The sequence below is a fragment of the Anthonomus grandis genome, chromosome 22, assembly GCF_022605725.1.
Source record: "Anthonomus grandis grandis chromosome 22, icAntGran1.3, whole genome shotgun sequence".
In the NCBI taxonomy this organism is placed as follows: domain Eukaryota; kingdom Metazoa; phylum Arthropoda; class Insecta; order Coleoptera; family Curculionidae; genus Anthonomus; species Anthonomus grandis.
The window spans coordinates 22,038,460-22,053,545 of NC_065567.1; the positions used below are offsets into that span (position 1 = coordinate 22,038,460).

At 29.2% G+C, this 15,086-nt stretch overlaps 1 protein-coding gene across 1 annotated transcript in view; it reads left to right on the forward strand.

Annotated features, from left to right (window-relative positions):
• The window catches only part of LOC126748627 (apolipophorins), a 159,640-nt gene that overhangs the window by 128,814 nt on the left and 15,740 nt on the right, over positions 1 to 15,086 (forward strand). The window contains exons 45-55 of the mRNA XM_050457977.1: positions 155 to 266; positions 8,512 to 8,641; positions 8,791 to 8,996; positions 9,298 to 9,454; positions 9,823 to 9,984; positions 12,480 to 12,705; positions 12,801 to 13,001; positions 13,054 to 13,172; positions 13,228 to 13,349; positions 14,573 to 14,696; positions 14,749 to 14,880. Coding sequence (XP_050313934.1) covers positions 155 to 266; positions 8,512 to 8,641; positions 8,791 to 8,996; positions 9,298 to 9,454; positions 9,823 to 9,984; positions 12,480 to 12,705; positions 12,801 to 13,001; positions 13,054 to 13,172; positions 13,228 to 13,349; positions 14,573 to 14,696; positions 14,749 to 14,880 — 1,691 coding nt within the window. The remainder of the gene's footprint in view (positions 1 to 154; positions 267 to 8,511; positions 8,642 to 8,790; positions 8,997 to 9,297; positions 9,455 to 9,822; positions 9,985 to 12,479; positions 12,706 to 12,800; positions 13,002 to 13,053; positions 13,173 to 13,227; positions 13,350 to 14,572; positions 14,697 to 14,748; positions 14,881 to 15,086) is intronic.

Consider the following 15,086-nt stretch of genomic DNA (forward strand, 5'->3'; position numbering starts at 1 on the left):
CTTTAATGGTGAAAATTTCAAAATTGAGGATTTTACAATATTTTTATATATCATATTTTCCCTTCTATACTGCTTTTATTTCGTCTTTCTTTCATGATTTACCCAATTAGAATAAGAATCAATTATCAATATGTAAAACTCAATTATGTTTTAGGGCAAGAGAAGCTAAAACAAAGTTCGTATACGAACCAAATGATGGTATAATGCTTTTAGAGGAAAAACTTCCGATGTCTTGGCACGGATTTAATGAAACTCCACAATTCCAGGTAATGTATTTTTTTTTGGTTACTCTCTACTCTTATTGTATATATAAAAATATAATAAATATTATGAGTTGTTATGCCTTACATGTTTCGATCATACAGATGGCCATCCTCAGGAGGTAAAATTATACTATGTAAGAAAAATAAAAAAAAATTCAAAATAGTCGTCTATTTATTCTTTAAGAGACAAACTTAAAAAAAAAATCAATTATGGTCAAAGTCCCGAACTTATATTGTCAATACTGATTACTTGGTAACACGTGTTTCGCCCCTAAAAAGAGCATCATCAAACCTGATAAACAGTTTCTAAACTTTGTATTCTTAAGGACAGCCACCTTAAGACGTGCACACTACAAATACATGATTCTCGTAATTTAATTTATAACTTGTTTATTTTTTTATTGGGTATATATATTAAAAAAAAACTACTTCAGACGATCGATTTATATATTTTGGTCGATTTTTCGATTTCTATGAAGTCATCCTCTGGACCCTAAAAGATACAAAAATAAAACCATACATTCTAGCATAGTTTCAATGGTTAAATTTTCATTTAATGAATTTTAATTTTTAATTTTTTATTAAAAATTTTAATTTTAATGAACCTTAAATGAAATAATTGAAATAAAAAAATTACCCAAGTAACATAAATTAAAAACAGGACGGTGACAAACTAAATAATGCTTATTTCAACTTTCAACAAAACACTAAGGAATCTTATTAATTTTACTCCGAAAATTCTCAGTTTTTCAATATTTTTATCGGCTTATGATAAAATGTTTGTTATAAATTAAAAACTCTTTTCATGAAAATCGGTGGGACATTAAGGAAACTATTCTAATTTTTTTAATTGAGAATCTTTTTAAATTGACACATTTTTTCATATTTCCCTGCAATATTTTTATATTTACACTTTTCATTTTAAATTAAAAATCCTTTCCATGAACGTTTTTTTTTATGGAAATCGGAGGAAAATAAGGAAATTTGTTCCAGTTTTTTTACTTGAGAATCTTATTAATTTGTCATATTTTTTCATAATTCTTTTTACTCTGGAGATTTTTAATAGAATTTCAATAGATAAGCTTTTTGTTCTAAACTAAAATCTCTTTCTATGGAGCTTATTTTCATGAAAATCGGAGAAAAATTAGGGATTTCATACCAGTTTATCTACCTTCTTTTATTAATTTGTCACATTTTTTTATAATTATTTTTACTCTGAAAAGTTTCAGGTTTTTAATATTTTTGTAGATACACTTTTGGTTCTAAATTAACCCTTTCCATACAGCTAATTTTTATGAAAATCGGAGAGATATTAGGGAATTTATTCCAGTTTTTCTACTAAGAAATCTTTTTAATTTGACATATTTTTCATATTTAATGTTTACTCGAAAAATTTTCAGCTTTTGAATATTTTTTCTATATACATTTTTTATTCTAAATTAAAAAGCCTTTCTAAAGATCTAATTTTCGTAGAAATCAAAGGGAAATTAGGAAATTTGTTCAGGTTTTTATACTTGGAAATCATTAAATATGAATAAAGTTTGCCACATTTATTCATATTTAATTTTTACTGTAAACCTTTCCAGTTTTTTAATATTTCTATAGAACCGTTTTTATTCTACACACTAAGAATCCCTTGTACATCGCATAAGATCCTACAATATGTGAATCCTCAGTTATATTTATTCTAAAATGTTATTAATAGCAACATGCTGCTTAAAAGACGATGTCTTATAGTTAAAAAAACATCTCACATATGACCCAAAGTAGATGGTTAAAATATTTAAAAAGCCTTGATCACGAAAATCTTATAAATTTTTGTATTTATTATGGTTTTATAAATATTGTTATTTACGAAGACGAATTAGAATATAGGTAAGTGTATAGGGAGTCTTTTTATTTATTTATAGAGATAGAATATCTGTTATAGCTTAATGGTTTTAAATTTGAAAAGTTGAGAAATTAGGGTTTGAACTTTAAAAATCCATTTTATAAAAGAATATTTTTTTGCAAAATACTTAAATTATAATCTTACTTCTAACTAAGTGTTGATTATTGTTTTTATTGTGGAACATTTAGCCTGTGTAAATATGCCAGAATGTACGATTTTATTTATATTGTTGTGTATCGTCTAGAGTCCGAAAAAGCATATACTATATAACTTCCTTTTGTGTGCTAAGTTTTTCATTTTTTTATTTTATAGCCTATTTGTAGAAGACCTGCCAAAGCATAAAAGTCAATTAAATCCAGTAAAGTTTTGTTACCAAATCAGTCCTAAAAGAATCCCTTCAAAACAAAAGGGTAGCCAAAAAAATTTGATTTAATAAAGTTTGCTTGTGTTCTAAAACGCAACTGCCTAAGGAAGCTCGTATTACAAAGCAGAGGACATATATTCGAAATGGGAAATGAAGTTCTGCTTTGAACTTTTTAAGGCACGTTAGACATTTTAAACTAAGCAAAGTTGTTCGGGTTGTACCATTTTTTTACGTGTTTTTTTGATAGATAAAAAAAACGTTGCAATTACTCTGACACGGGGATAAATATATACGTCAAGAGACAAGTAAATTGCTTTTTAAAAATATATTTCTCCGAAAAATATTTTAAAGATGATAGTAAAGAAAATCCCAAACGGCAAAAAGATGGCATAATTCCGTGTCGTGTTTTGAATTTTTATAATATATATTTCATTTTATGACCCGATGTTTACGCGGAGGTGGAAGTGCAGTTACTAAGATTTCACACCAGTGCAGTGCCAATATTGCGTTTACTATTATCAAATATACGTACCCCATAAAACTATATTCAAACGTTTATATTAATACAGTATTGCATTCAAATAACACTTTATTAAAAGTGCATAGTAGGTGTAACGGAATAAGATGCTGATCCTTACGGACGTTAATCCTTAGGTAAATTTAAGAAGAATAGTTCTAATAAAGCTATGCCCTAAACTCCTTAACTCCTGAGCAACAGAGTGTTGATAGTAACCCTTAGAACCAAATTTAGGAGGCCCTGTATGAAATTTTTTTACCAAGAATTTGGCCATGCATAAAAATGTTTTTATTTTTTTCCGCCGTATTCGCATGTTGAACAAAAAAAGCCAAGAAATCAAATTTGCCCTAAAATGAACGGGGATTATAAAAGTAGTTTTTATTTTACGGAAAATCAGTGGCGCACATAATACTTTACCATTAATCGTAAGCTTGCCATTAGAAGAGCCGGACATCTTTAGTACCTTTGTAAATTAAAAAGTTTTAGTAACAGAAGTACGACCTCCCACTGCATTCTCTAAAAGTATTCTTGCGTTTCTTGTAGCTTAATCAGAAATAGAACAAATAGTCGGTAAGTTCGGATTATTTGATTACCTATGCCTCTTACATCATTATTGTCTATAATCAAATAAAAAACAATTATTGAACTTAAATTCCATTGGATTTTCTACAAGTGATTGACTGTGCATCATTATTTTTGTCTAAGTTCTAATAGAAAATCAAATAGATTAATTGTTTTACCTTACGTTAAAAATCTACATTAGCTTACCTAAGGCTTACATTGATCCAGTGGTTTTAAATCAAGTGCGATTCTAAAAATCAAATATTTTAGCAGTATGAAAGCTCATTATGATGCACTAAATGTCTCTGGGCTTCTTTTAAGGTCACTAATTAGCAAACCACTATGTACTTGCTTAGATTAATAATTTTCTGCATCAAAGGCTAAGAAAAAAAATATTCTTTTCAGTCGTAGATCGAGTTTTTTTTTAATATTTTTTTTTCACTGCCGGGAAAAAAAATCTATTTATCACAAAGATTTTTCATTTGCTGATTTATAAAATTAGTACCATTATCACACATGAGAAATTACCAGATATGAAGAAATCACGGCTTTAAACTATATTCAAAACAAGATTTTCCTTTGAGTATTTTAACGGAAATATTTGAAAGATATATTTGGAAAACCAGTCAGCTGCCACACACTGAAAATCAAAATGTGGTAATTTTACAGCAAATTTAGTAGGTCATATGTTGCCAGCAAAAGAAGTGGTAAACTTATTTTAGTACTGTAAATTTAAAATATCTGTAAAAATGTGAAATCTTCTGTAAAATGTAAGCAATAATCATAAAAATTTTTAACCAATATTACTAGTATATAAGATTTACTGTAGTCTTGTACTTTTACAATGGCTTTAATGCAAATTCAACGATTATATCCGTAAAAATCCTGTAAAACTTAAGCATTTTTTAGAGACCCTGTAAATTTACTATAATACTTTTGGTTAAAAAATGCTGTTCTCTGTGTATTTATTTTATATTTAGATATAATATAATTTTGCTGTAATATTTCATAAATAAAATTCGTTTAAAAATTGTGGCAATATCCCAAACTAAAGGCTTTTATGAAAAAATAAAAATATATTTCCTTATACATTTACATTAAGATATCTTAACATAATAAATTTATTTTGTAGTGAAAGAAAGTATAAAAGATAAACTTAATGGAATTAAACTTAAAATATTAGGATTTATTAAGCTATAAATATTTAACATGCTTACATGCAGGAAAAACAATATGGTCCCTTATTGTGCTTGCTTTTTGAACTACATGTTTTGTTAAAGGAATGTTAAAAAGCTTAATTTCACTAAGTTTACTTTTAATGGTACATATACTGAACGAATATAACCAAAACAACGTTAACATCTATATTAACACAAATTTTAATTCCGGTTCCATATTTGTTGACTTTCAGGTTTGATGTTCTTAAAAAAAAGACAAAAACCGTAAGCTATTAAAAAATTATATATTTACAGCCTGTACTTACATCAAATTAATCTTACTTCTTTAAAGTAATGTGCCAGTATCCTCAGTGATTGCAGCACGATTTCGTCCTGATCTTCGTCAAAAATGGTAAACTTCTTATACTTAGCTTTTTGGGTCAGCTTTAGAAAATGCCAAAATATAGCTTTTTTAGTAAAAAGCACAGGCCATTCTTTTTTAATACTCCCAATTGTAGGCGGATCGGTATTTGTTAGGATATCTCTTTGTTTGTTTCTTCTAACAAATCTTTAAACTTGGTGTGGTCCAATACTATTAATAATTACTTTCAAATTATTAGCATCATTTTCTATTAGTGGTTTCCACGTTAATGCAGAGCACCCAGCTTTTCTATTAATGAGTTTCTTTTTGTAATTTTTTTTGCAGGAACGTTTGGTCTAATAAAATAACCGATTCTCTTGGTACCTCTATTCATATACCAATTTCCATCTTGCATTTGGCTTACTAAAATGCAACATTCGAATTTACAGGTACCTGTGATGTCATAATAATGTAAGCAGCGAATTTTAACCGCATTTCAATCAGTTTTACGGGCTTCTGTAATTTTCGTGATGTTTTGTAAGAGTGCCGGGTTTTTTAACCATATGGATTAATTTTTATGCAAAATGTCTATATCGACAGTAAAAAAGCTGTGATTTTCCTAAATCTAGTATCATTTAAATTAATTTAATAAATATAGTAAATTCACATTCTGACATGGTAAATTTGCTTTAATTATAACAGTTAATACTGCTGTTGAAGATTGACGGACACATTTAGAGTGCACCCCACCATTTACTTTTATTGTTGGAGCATGAAAAAGAGTATATTTTTTTACGTATATTTGAGTGTTTTTTAGCACTACAAACTAGACAAATTTTTGAACAAATTCCAAGACATCAAATCACGTTACAGAGTTTTACCGAAAGCTAAACGACCTTTAGTCGGAGTGTTATAGTAAGCTTCAATGACTTTAACGTTCAGATTTAGGAACTAGAATTTTCCATACTTGTATAAAACACGCAATTGCGGAAATTTTTTAGGATTTTTACAGACATTCACACACATGATCAATATTTTCTAAATCAAGAAAAATAGTAGCAATTTCATTTGGACATATCTGATATAGGAGTCGAATTTACATTAACAGAATGAACTTGAGGAATTCTACCTAGAACATCAAGAACCAAGTACAGGGTGTCCCATTTTGGGTACTTTTGCGGGATATCTCCGTTATTTTTAGAGATAGAGAGTTGCGGTTTTCGTAAAACTAAAGATGTTGTTAACAAAATTTTCATAGCCCTTTTATTTTTTAGGATATAGGGCATTTTTGAAAATTTTGCATTTTGGGACCCCCATCGCATCTCCGTTATCTTAAAATTTTTTGTAAAGGTAAAAACTCGTTCTTATAGATTTTTTTCTATAGAATCTAGTGGTATATATTTTTTTTGATTAATAGTTTTTCAGTTATAACCCAAACTTATATTTTTTTTTATGTATATTTATAGTTCATAATATTGGCCTTTTTTTACATTTTTAAAAATATATAACAGTATAGACTGTATTTTTTATATAACAGTATAGACTTCTCCCATTAAATTCATAATTTAATGGGAGGCCATGGCTATTTATAATAAGAAACAAAAAAATGACAAATAAATTATTTTTGTATTAAATTAACATGTTTCTTTAAATTAATTGGTAACATTGATTTATGTCTTACTATTATCAAGCTTAAGTTGAATTCATATTAGTATCTTTTGTATTATTTTATTTTTGTAAAATTGGTGGATACCGTTAATAAATAAATAAATAATTTTATGGGGGTATATACAAGATCAAGTGTATAAAAGACAATGCAATAATTTCATCGAACTTCAAGACGCAATTCAAATCTGAGAAGGAGACAAATTATTATTTTGAATTGCTATTCAGTTACAAGGGTTATAAAAATGTGCCAATTTTGTATCAGAGAAGATGGTGGTTATTTTGAACATCTCTTGTAAAACTGTTGTTTTGTTACATTGTTGTTTTGTTGTTTTCTTATAGTGTTTATTAAATTTATATATTTGTTTTTTATGTTCCTTTATTACAAAAAAATCAAGAATGATGCAATTTCCCATTCGTCGTTAATAATTAGTAATTTTTTATTTGTTTATTATTGTTATTCATGGCCTACTATTAAATTATGCATTTAATTTAGAAAGTTCTTAGTTATTTGCGTATTTTTGAAAATAAGTCCATAGTGTTATATATTTTTAAAAAGGTATAAAAAAAAAACAATTTTATGAACTATAAATATATAGTGTTCCATTTAAAAAAACATAAGTTTGGGTTATAACTGAAAAACTATTAATCAAAAAAAATATATCTATACCACTAGATTCTACAGAAAAAAATCTATAAGAATGAGTTTTTACTTTTACAAAAACTGTAAAAATTACGGAGATACGACGGGGGTCCCAAAATGCAAAAAATTCAAAAATGCCCTGTATCTTAAAAAATAAAAGGGCTATGAAAATAGCCCTTATAAAAAAGGGTACATGTGTTCCAAATCCAAAAAGTATGTTATTAAGACAAAGCAACCAACGACTAAGCTTACCAAATGGATTTTTACGATTATTTAATTGAAGTAAACTTCTATGCTCAGTGATAACTGTAAGCGGTACCTTCAACCCATGGTCTCCATTTTCCTATATTTCTGATTGAATAAAAATATTTTACCAAAATCAGGCTGGGTTAAGATAGGAGCACTCACCAATTTTTACTTGTTTGCAAGAATCTATCTCAGCCTCAGGCATCCATTCAATGGATTGTTTTCTTTTTTTGTCTCTTAAAAGGGTTTATCAAGGAAGAAAAGTTTGAACCTATGAAACGTTTAACTTCGGTAGAAGTACTTGGACGAGGATAATTCTTTATTGACTCAACTTTAGCAGGACCAGTGGCTAAAGAAATATTACCTACTATAAAGCCAATATATTTAAGAGTTTTAGAAAATTGACATTAATTTCAATTTAATTATGTTATTGAATCACTTTTTTTTCTAGTTGCAAATTGATGCAGCTTTAAAATCACTGTTAAGATAAATATTTAATTAGCCTAAAGCAGCATTAAAAGACACTGTGTTAGTCCCACTTGTTGAAAGTTTGTATTCACTGCTGAGATAATTATTTTAATGCACCAAATTTTAAAAAAAATACCACCTTTAGCTAGTTAGAGGAAATAACTGCTGAGAAATAAGTTTTTTATTATCCAAGTATTTAAGAAACTAAAAACTTATTTTTTATAGATTCCTGACCTTTTAAGTCACTGTTAAAAAAAAGGTCGATTGTTGAAACTGAATTTTCCAATACAACACAATACAATAAAGAGAGAGAACTTCTGTCTTATGATTGGCCCTTAAAAAAGAACGAAATAATAAATTTTTTTATTTTTCCAGGAAATTCCCGAAATGAAAATGTTCTACAACATGTACAATTATCTGGCCAGCTCCGAAATATCTTTTTGGAATTTCTACTACAAATACATGCCGTATACAGACCCACTAGAATGGCTCCCTCCATTTAAAGGTAAAACGGATTTTTATTTGCAGAGTCCCTTATAAAATATGCAATCCCGTCGTTATGAAAATATGATAAGGGACTGTGCTATACTGTATAACGCCTTTGTGGTTTATAAGGGCCACCATTTATTTGTAATGCTAAAACGTTTATTTTAGGTCATGCCATGTTAATTGGCGGAAGGCATTACGTAACTTTCGACAAAAAACATTACGAGTTTAAAGGGAGTTGCACTTACTTGCTGACAACAGATGTTGTAGACAGAAATTTTACCCTTCTGGTTTCGTACAATGAAAATGGGGTGTCTAATGAAGTCATTTTGCTGATTAACAGGACCATTATCAATATTGACATGTTTAAAGACGTAAGTGCTTATAAATTATGCATGAATAAAATATTTCAGTCAAAAAAAAAACTGTATTAATTAAACTTTATTTATATTCATTAAAAAGGTAAATTTAAAAAACTGTTTTGAGTGCGATAATTGTTTTCTCTTCTCTTAAAATAGTATGAGTACCTAAAAATGCATAACTTAATTGGATCTTGTGCACGTCTTATATTATTTAAAATATGATAAGTAGTAGTTTTATTTACAGACCTTTCTTACCCTTATTACTTGAAAAAAGTGTTACATTTCAATTTCTAAACTGCAATTTTAAATTTAGGTTATCACAGTTAATGGTTCTGAGAAGATGTTGCTTCCGCTTGAAATAGGTAACAACTATTTATACAGAGAAGCCGAAATTCTATATTTAACCAGCAAATCCGGCTTTCGGTTAGAATGCAATATTAAATTCCAGATATGCGTTTTCGAAGTGACAGGTAAGTTTATATTATATGATATATTCGGTACATTTTCTACCCTATTTTTCTTATTAAAAGAAAAAAAAACGAGAGTAGTGCCCTTCGGTGTATCCATTATATGCTTTTTTACGCTTCGCTTGCACGTACTCGAAAAAATAATTGGCTAATTAAGTAGATCACTCAACCCTTTTATACATAACACTTAAAACACAAATAAAAAGCTCAGGAAGGGCAATTTACCACCGAAAAACATCAACGAGATAAAAAACACATCGGCCGGCTATTTAATGATGTTAATTTTACATCACGTAGTATGATCATAGCCCATTTTTTTTGTTAAAGTAATAATATCTATTTTTTAAGGTATAATTTATTTTTTTGTTTAGGGTGGCATTTTGCGAAGACTGCCGGGCTTTGGGGGACATACAACAATGAACCTAACGATGACATTAGTTTTCCCAATAAAACTAAAGTTGATGCGAGTGATTTAACGAGATTTGGTGACAGCTGGGTCGTCAGTCAAGATTGTAAAACTAAAATTCATTTAGGTAAGAAATAATTAATAATACAAATAGTAATTGTTTTTATTGATTGAATATTGAAGCTCAAAAATCACTGTTGCTATAAATATTTTATTATCTGAGAGCCGATGAGGCAAAAAAATACTATTTTACGTAATAATTTGTTAAAATTTTTTTTTTATTATACATTTTGATTTGGTAAATCTTGATTTTCAGATGAAATAAATATTATAATTTTAAATATATACATTTAAAATTACTGTTTAAATAAATGTTTTGCCATTGAATTCATGGCATATTGCTAAACTTTTAGCCTTTTTTCCAGTCTATGAATGTTTAAAATTAGCGTGAAGATAATTATTTTATTATATTCCGTGTAAAGGATAAATTTTTTTATATCCTGTCCAATAATATCTCTTAAAATTTGCCTATGTGATCATTTATATCATTAGGTAAATATTTTAATAATTCCGATAATACTAATAATCTTTATATTCTTATTCGTTTTAAATATTTTATCTACGAACGTTAAAAATCACTGTTGAGATAATTTATTAGCTCGTAAAAAGGAAAAAAAAATACGGTGTTGACTTGACAAGACTTGTTTTATTATTTTCAATAATTGAAATAAATTGAAATATTTTCCATTCTACGAAGGTTTAAAATCATTGCTGAGATAAAAAAAAATATTTTTTGATGGGAATATATTTATTTATTTATTTTTAGTACAATCACAACAACCATTAAAATTGTGGCCTAAATATGTACAGGGTGTTTCATTAATATTGCAAAAAAAATTCAGGGGAAGTTTCCTTGCTTAAAAATAATAAAAAAAGTTCCTATAAACCTATGTCCGCAAATGCTTAATTTCTAAGATAAAGGGTGTTAAAGGTTTATTTTTATTTTTGTTTTTTCTTAAAAATTTTGGTAGTTATGCAGATATTTGAACGAACATTGGCATCTGGGGTTATTTTTGATATGATAAATTCAAATTTAATATTATGAGGGTTCTCACTTGTAGAATGCGCTACATACACGGTTTTTTATACTTTAAAGCATGATGATTTTCTTATAGTTGCTTAAATATTTTTTTTTACAAAAAAATTATTTTATCTATCATTTTCACGTAAAAAAGATATCTTGGCCAAAGTCGCTATGAGCCAACGTTTTCGAGATTTTTGAAATTAAAATAATAAATGCATTACATTTTAACGTTTTAATATGGAGTTTTCGTTCACTATTCAATGGTCTTTTGAAACTTCAAAATAAATGTCAATATTTTATTAAGTGAAAAAAAATTACCCAAAGTTCTTACGACAAATATCTACTTTAAAAAAAGCCACTTGGTGGAACATAAGTTATAACAGTTGCTCAGAATGCGAACCCCTGCAATACAGGCCTCTATTCTACAACACATCGATTGGCAAACTCGTTCAAATATTCCGAGTGTGTGTTTAATTGTTTCACAGGATGCGATAATGCAATTTCGTAATTCTTCCAAAGTATCTACTAAGGTTGTATAAACCCAATGTTTAAGAAGACCCCAAAGGAAAAAGTCCAAGGAATTAAGGTCGGGAGATCTGGGAGGCCAAGGTTCAGTTCCTCCTCGGCCTATCCAACGATTCGGATATACTGTGTTCAAATATTCACGTGCAACTAAATTGAAATGAGGTGGAGCTCCATCGTGCATGAAGTACATTTGTAATCTTAACTGCAATGGAATATACTCCAAAAGTATGGGCAATTTTATAATTTATTATTAAAATTGCAATAAACTAAAAAAAAACGAATAATTACTAGAATAAAGAAAGTCTAATCAAATCTCAGCAATATGTCCATGGTTTTTAATTTTTTGTGCGAAAACCGTGCATCTAACGGACAAAGTCCAGGGAATCAAAAATGTTGCAAATAAAACGGGGAATATAAAAATATTTTTTAATACAAGAAAAACCAGTGGCGTACCATTTTTCTTTATAAAAGCATTCAGCGGAAAACCCGCACACACGCCACTGGAGAACATAAAAATGTTAAAAGTATGTTGGTAAATGGCTCTGGATACACAGATTCTGCATACCAATCTTTAGACAAATACCTACAGGGGTATTTAAGTTATCGAAAAAAATAATTTTTTTGTTAAAACTTTACCACCCTGTAGCTCAAACCTAAAAAGGTTTAGGACCTATGTTTATAGGAACTTTTTTGCGAATTTTTGTCCAAAGAACACGTTCCTGAATTTTGTTGCAATATATAAAAAAAAACCCTGTATACTGGAAGTTGCTAGCCTTTAATACAGATATGTTCTTGTCGGACAATCCTAGGTCTGTGATACGCCAACTATGCAATTTGCAGCTGCCTATTCCTTTATTTTAATTTTCAACATATAACAGAACATTAAAATTATTTTCAATCTATGCCATTACAGATTAATAAAAAAATGTTTACTGTTACTCTTGATTTGAACATTTTTCATACTTCTTAAGTAGCTTCTTAAATTTAAACAATTTTTTAAAATTTACTTTTAGATTCTAATCAGTTACCTACTCGAGAAATCCAAAGTCTTTGCCACGAGTTTTTCTTCAGCAAAGTTTCCGACTTAAGCTTATGCTTTGATCGCATTCCAAAAGATGATTTCGTAAATATCTGTATGAAAAGTAACACACCCCAAGAAGCATGCCGAAGTGTTATCGGTTACATTGAAATGTGCCAAAGGGACAACACACCATTAAACATTCCCGATTCGTGCATCAAGTAAGTGTTTTCAAAAATAACTTTACGACCAGTAATTCGTAAATTATTAACGCGAGATATCCAAGAGATTGCCATGATAACCCTATTTATTCCAGATGTAAATTATTAAATGGCACTGAAGTTCGTGAAGGGGATTTCATCAGGCAATATGGGAATACGCTACCGAGAACCGCCGATGTGGTTTTTATAGTCGAAGCCAAGAAATGTAATAAAAATCTGAAGGAGCGTAAAAACTTTAAAACCGTTGTGGAGTCAATAAACCAGGAGCTCGCTGAGTTAAACATAACGAATAACAGGTAATTTATTCCGGTTTCATCCCTGGCGAAATTTAATAACACATCTTTTTAGGTATGCTGTTGTTGTGTTTGGAGGCGATGGTGTTTTTAATGTACCTAGAAGCATCGTCTCGGAAAATGGGGTATTTACTAACGCTATATCTGTCTTGAGGCATTTTGACTTTCTTATTGGTAAGGCCTTTTATGTAAATCTTTAATTTTATAAAAGTTTCTTGAATTATTTTAGGCAATGGCAGCTCAGACATTTATAGAGCAATAACTTATGCCAACGAACTAGTGTTTCGTCCAGAAGCATCTAGAAACTTCATACTGTTGCCATGCTCTTCTTGTGAAGAACATAATATGGAGGTGAGGCATATTATTATTTTTTTGATTGCAGAAACATATAGTAAGGACGCGCAAGTTGGAACAAATTCATTTAAAATTTAGGGGTGTGTTCGAAAAATGGTCCCAACAATATGGCGCCCCCCCACACTATTCGCGAACAGTACGAGATTACCTTACCAACATTTTCCCAAATAGATGGAATGGACGGGGGGGTTTTATTGAATGGCCAGCAAGGTCGCTAGATTTAACCCCATTGGATTTTTATCTATCTAAAATCTAAAGTTTACTTTGATAAACCTGAAAGTTTAGAAGAATTACAAAATAGAATTAGAACCGAAATATAACAAATCCGGCCTCAAACAATAAAGCATTATAAGAATTTGAATATCCACTTGGTTACTGTCAGGAAGTTAATGGTCAACAATTTGAAAATTTATTTTAATTTGTTTGTATTGTTTTTTTTTATAAACTGTCTAAAAAATTTAATTGCAAATTTCTTAATAAATATTGAGGTTAGGTATAGGACATGGTATATAAAAAATGGGTGTTTTTATTAAAAAAAATTAAGTTGATAGTCGTAGCTAATTTTTGGTCCGCCAGGTATACATGAATTCATTATGAAAAAAATCGCGACAAAAAATAAAAATCGATGTGTCCGAGCGTTTTTTTTTTCGAACACACCCCTGAATTTTAAATGAATTTATTCGTACTTGCGCGTCCTTACTGTATAAACAAAATATATAGGGGTTTGTGAAAAAAAGTGTCGGGGCACCTTGAAGCTGCAGATATTATAAAAAGCTAAAATTAAGAGCACAAGAGTTTAAAGAAAAATAAATACTTAATCATGGCCGATATTTTTATCTTGTGTTAAGATATTTTTGATATTAAAATTAAACCTAAAGCATTGAAACACTTTCTGTATTAAAAAAAAAATACAATAGAGGGCTTAAATATATAATAAGGTGAAATCATGATCAAATAACATCAAGGGGCAAATCCTACATAACGAAGTTGTTATTTTAAATCGAAACGTTCTCCCTTATATGTGAGGCACTTATGGGTAAAGTGTTGTTCCCTCGATCGGAAAAACGAATAAATATATCAATATCTCGTTTATTTCTTGAGTAGAAATGTAAATACTACAATAGGTCTCCGAAACAAAGAAAAAAGGTTTGATATACACACACACACAAAAAACACAATTTATGATTGCGAAATTTATGTTTTTTTTAAATTCATTTTAGTACGATTACGGAGTTGTCCATCAATTGCTGTTTGAAAACTCCGCCTCCTTACACATCTTAATGGATAATTCTTTTAGCATAAAAGCCAACGAGTACAGAAAGCGAGAAAATAAAGTAACATTTGGTAAGCCTTATTTTGTTTTAAACATACACGTGTAATAGCGAGCGTTTCTTAGGTATTGATTTGGTCACGGCCTACACGAAAAAAGACATAAAAAAACTTGAGGGGGATCAAGCATTGAGGAATTCAATCAGCCTCTCGAAATCAACGTTGGGACTTTGTTCGTCTCTCGCCTTAGAAACAAACGGTGAGTATGTAGAGCACTGATTAAATTTTTTAGGCAGCCAGATTACATGCGTTGATATTTTCCGTTTTCACTCGAACATATTAGTTTTTCTTTTTTGTTACCCTCCAAGGACTAAACCAATAATAGATCTGATCTATTTTTAAAATAATGGAACATTGACCCTTTTATATATAGATACCCGTATTTGCCTATTAATAAAATATGAT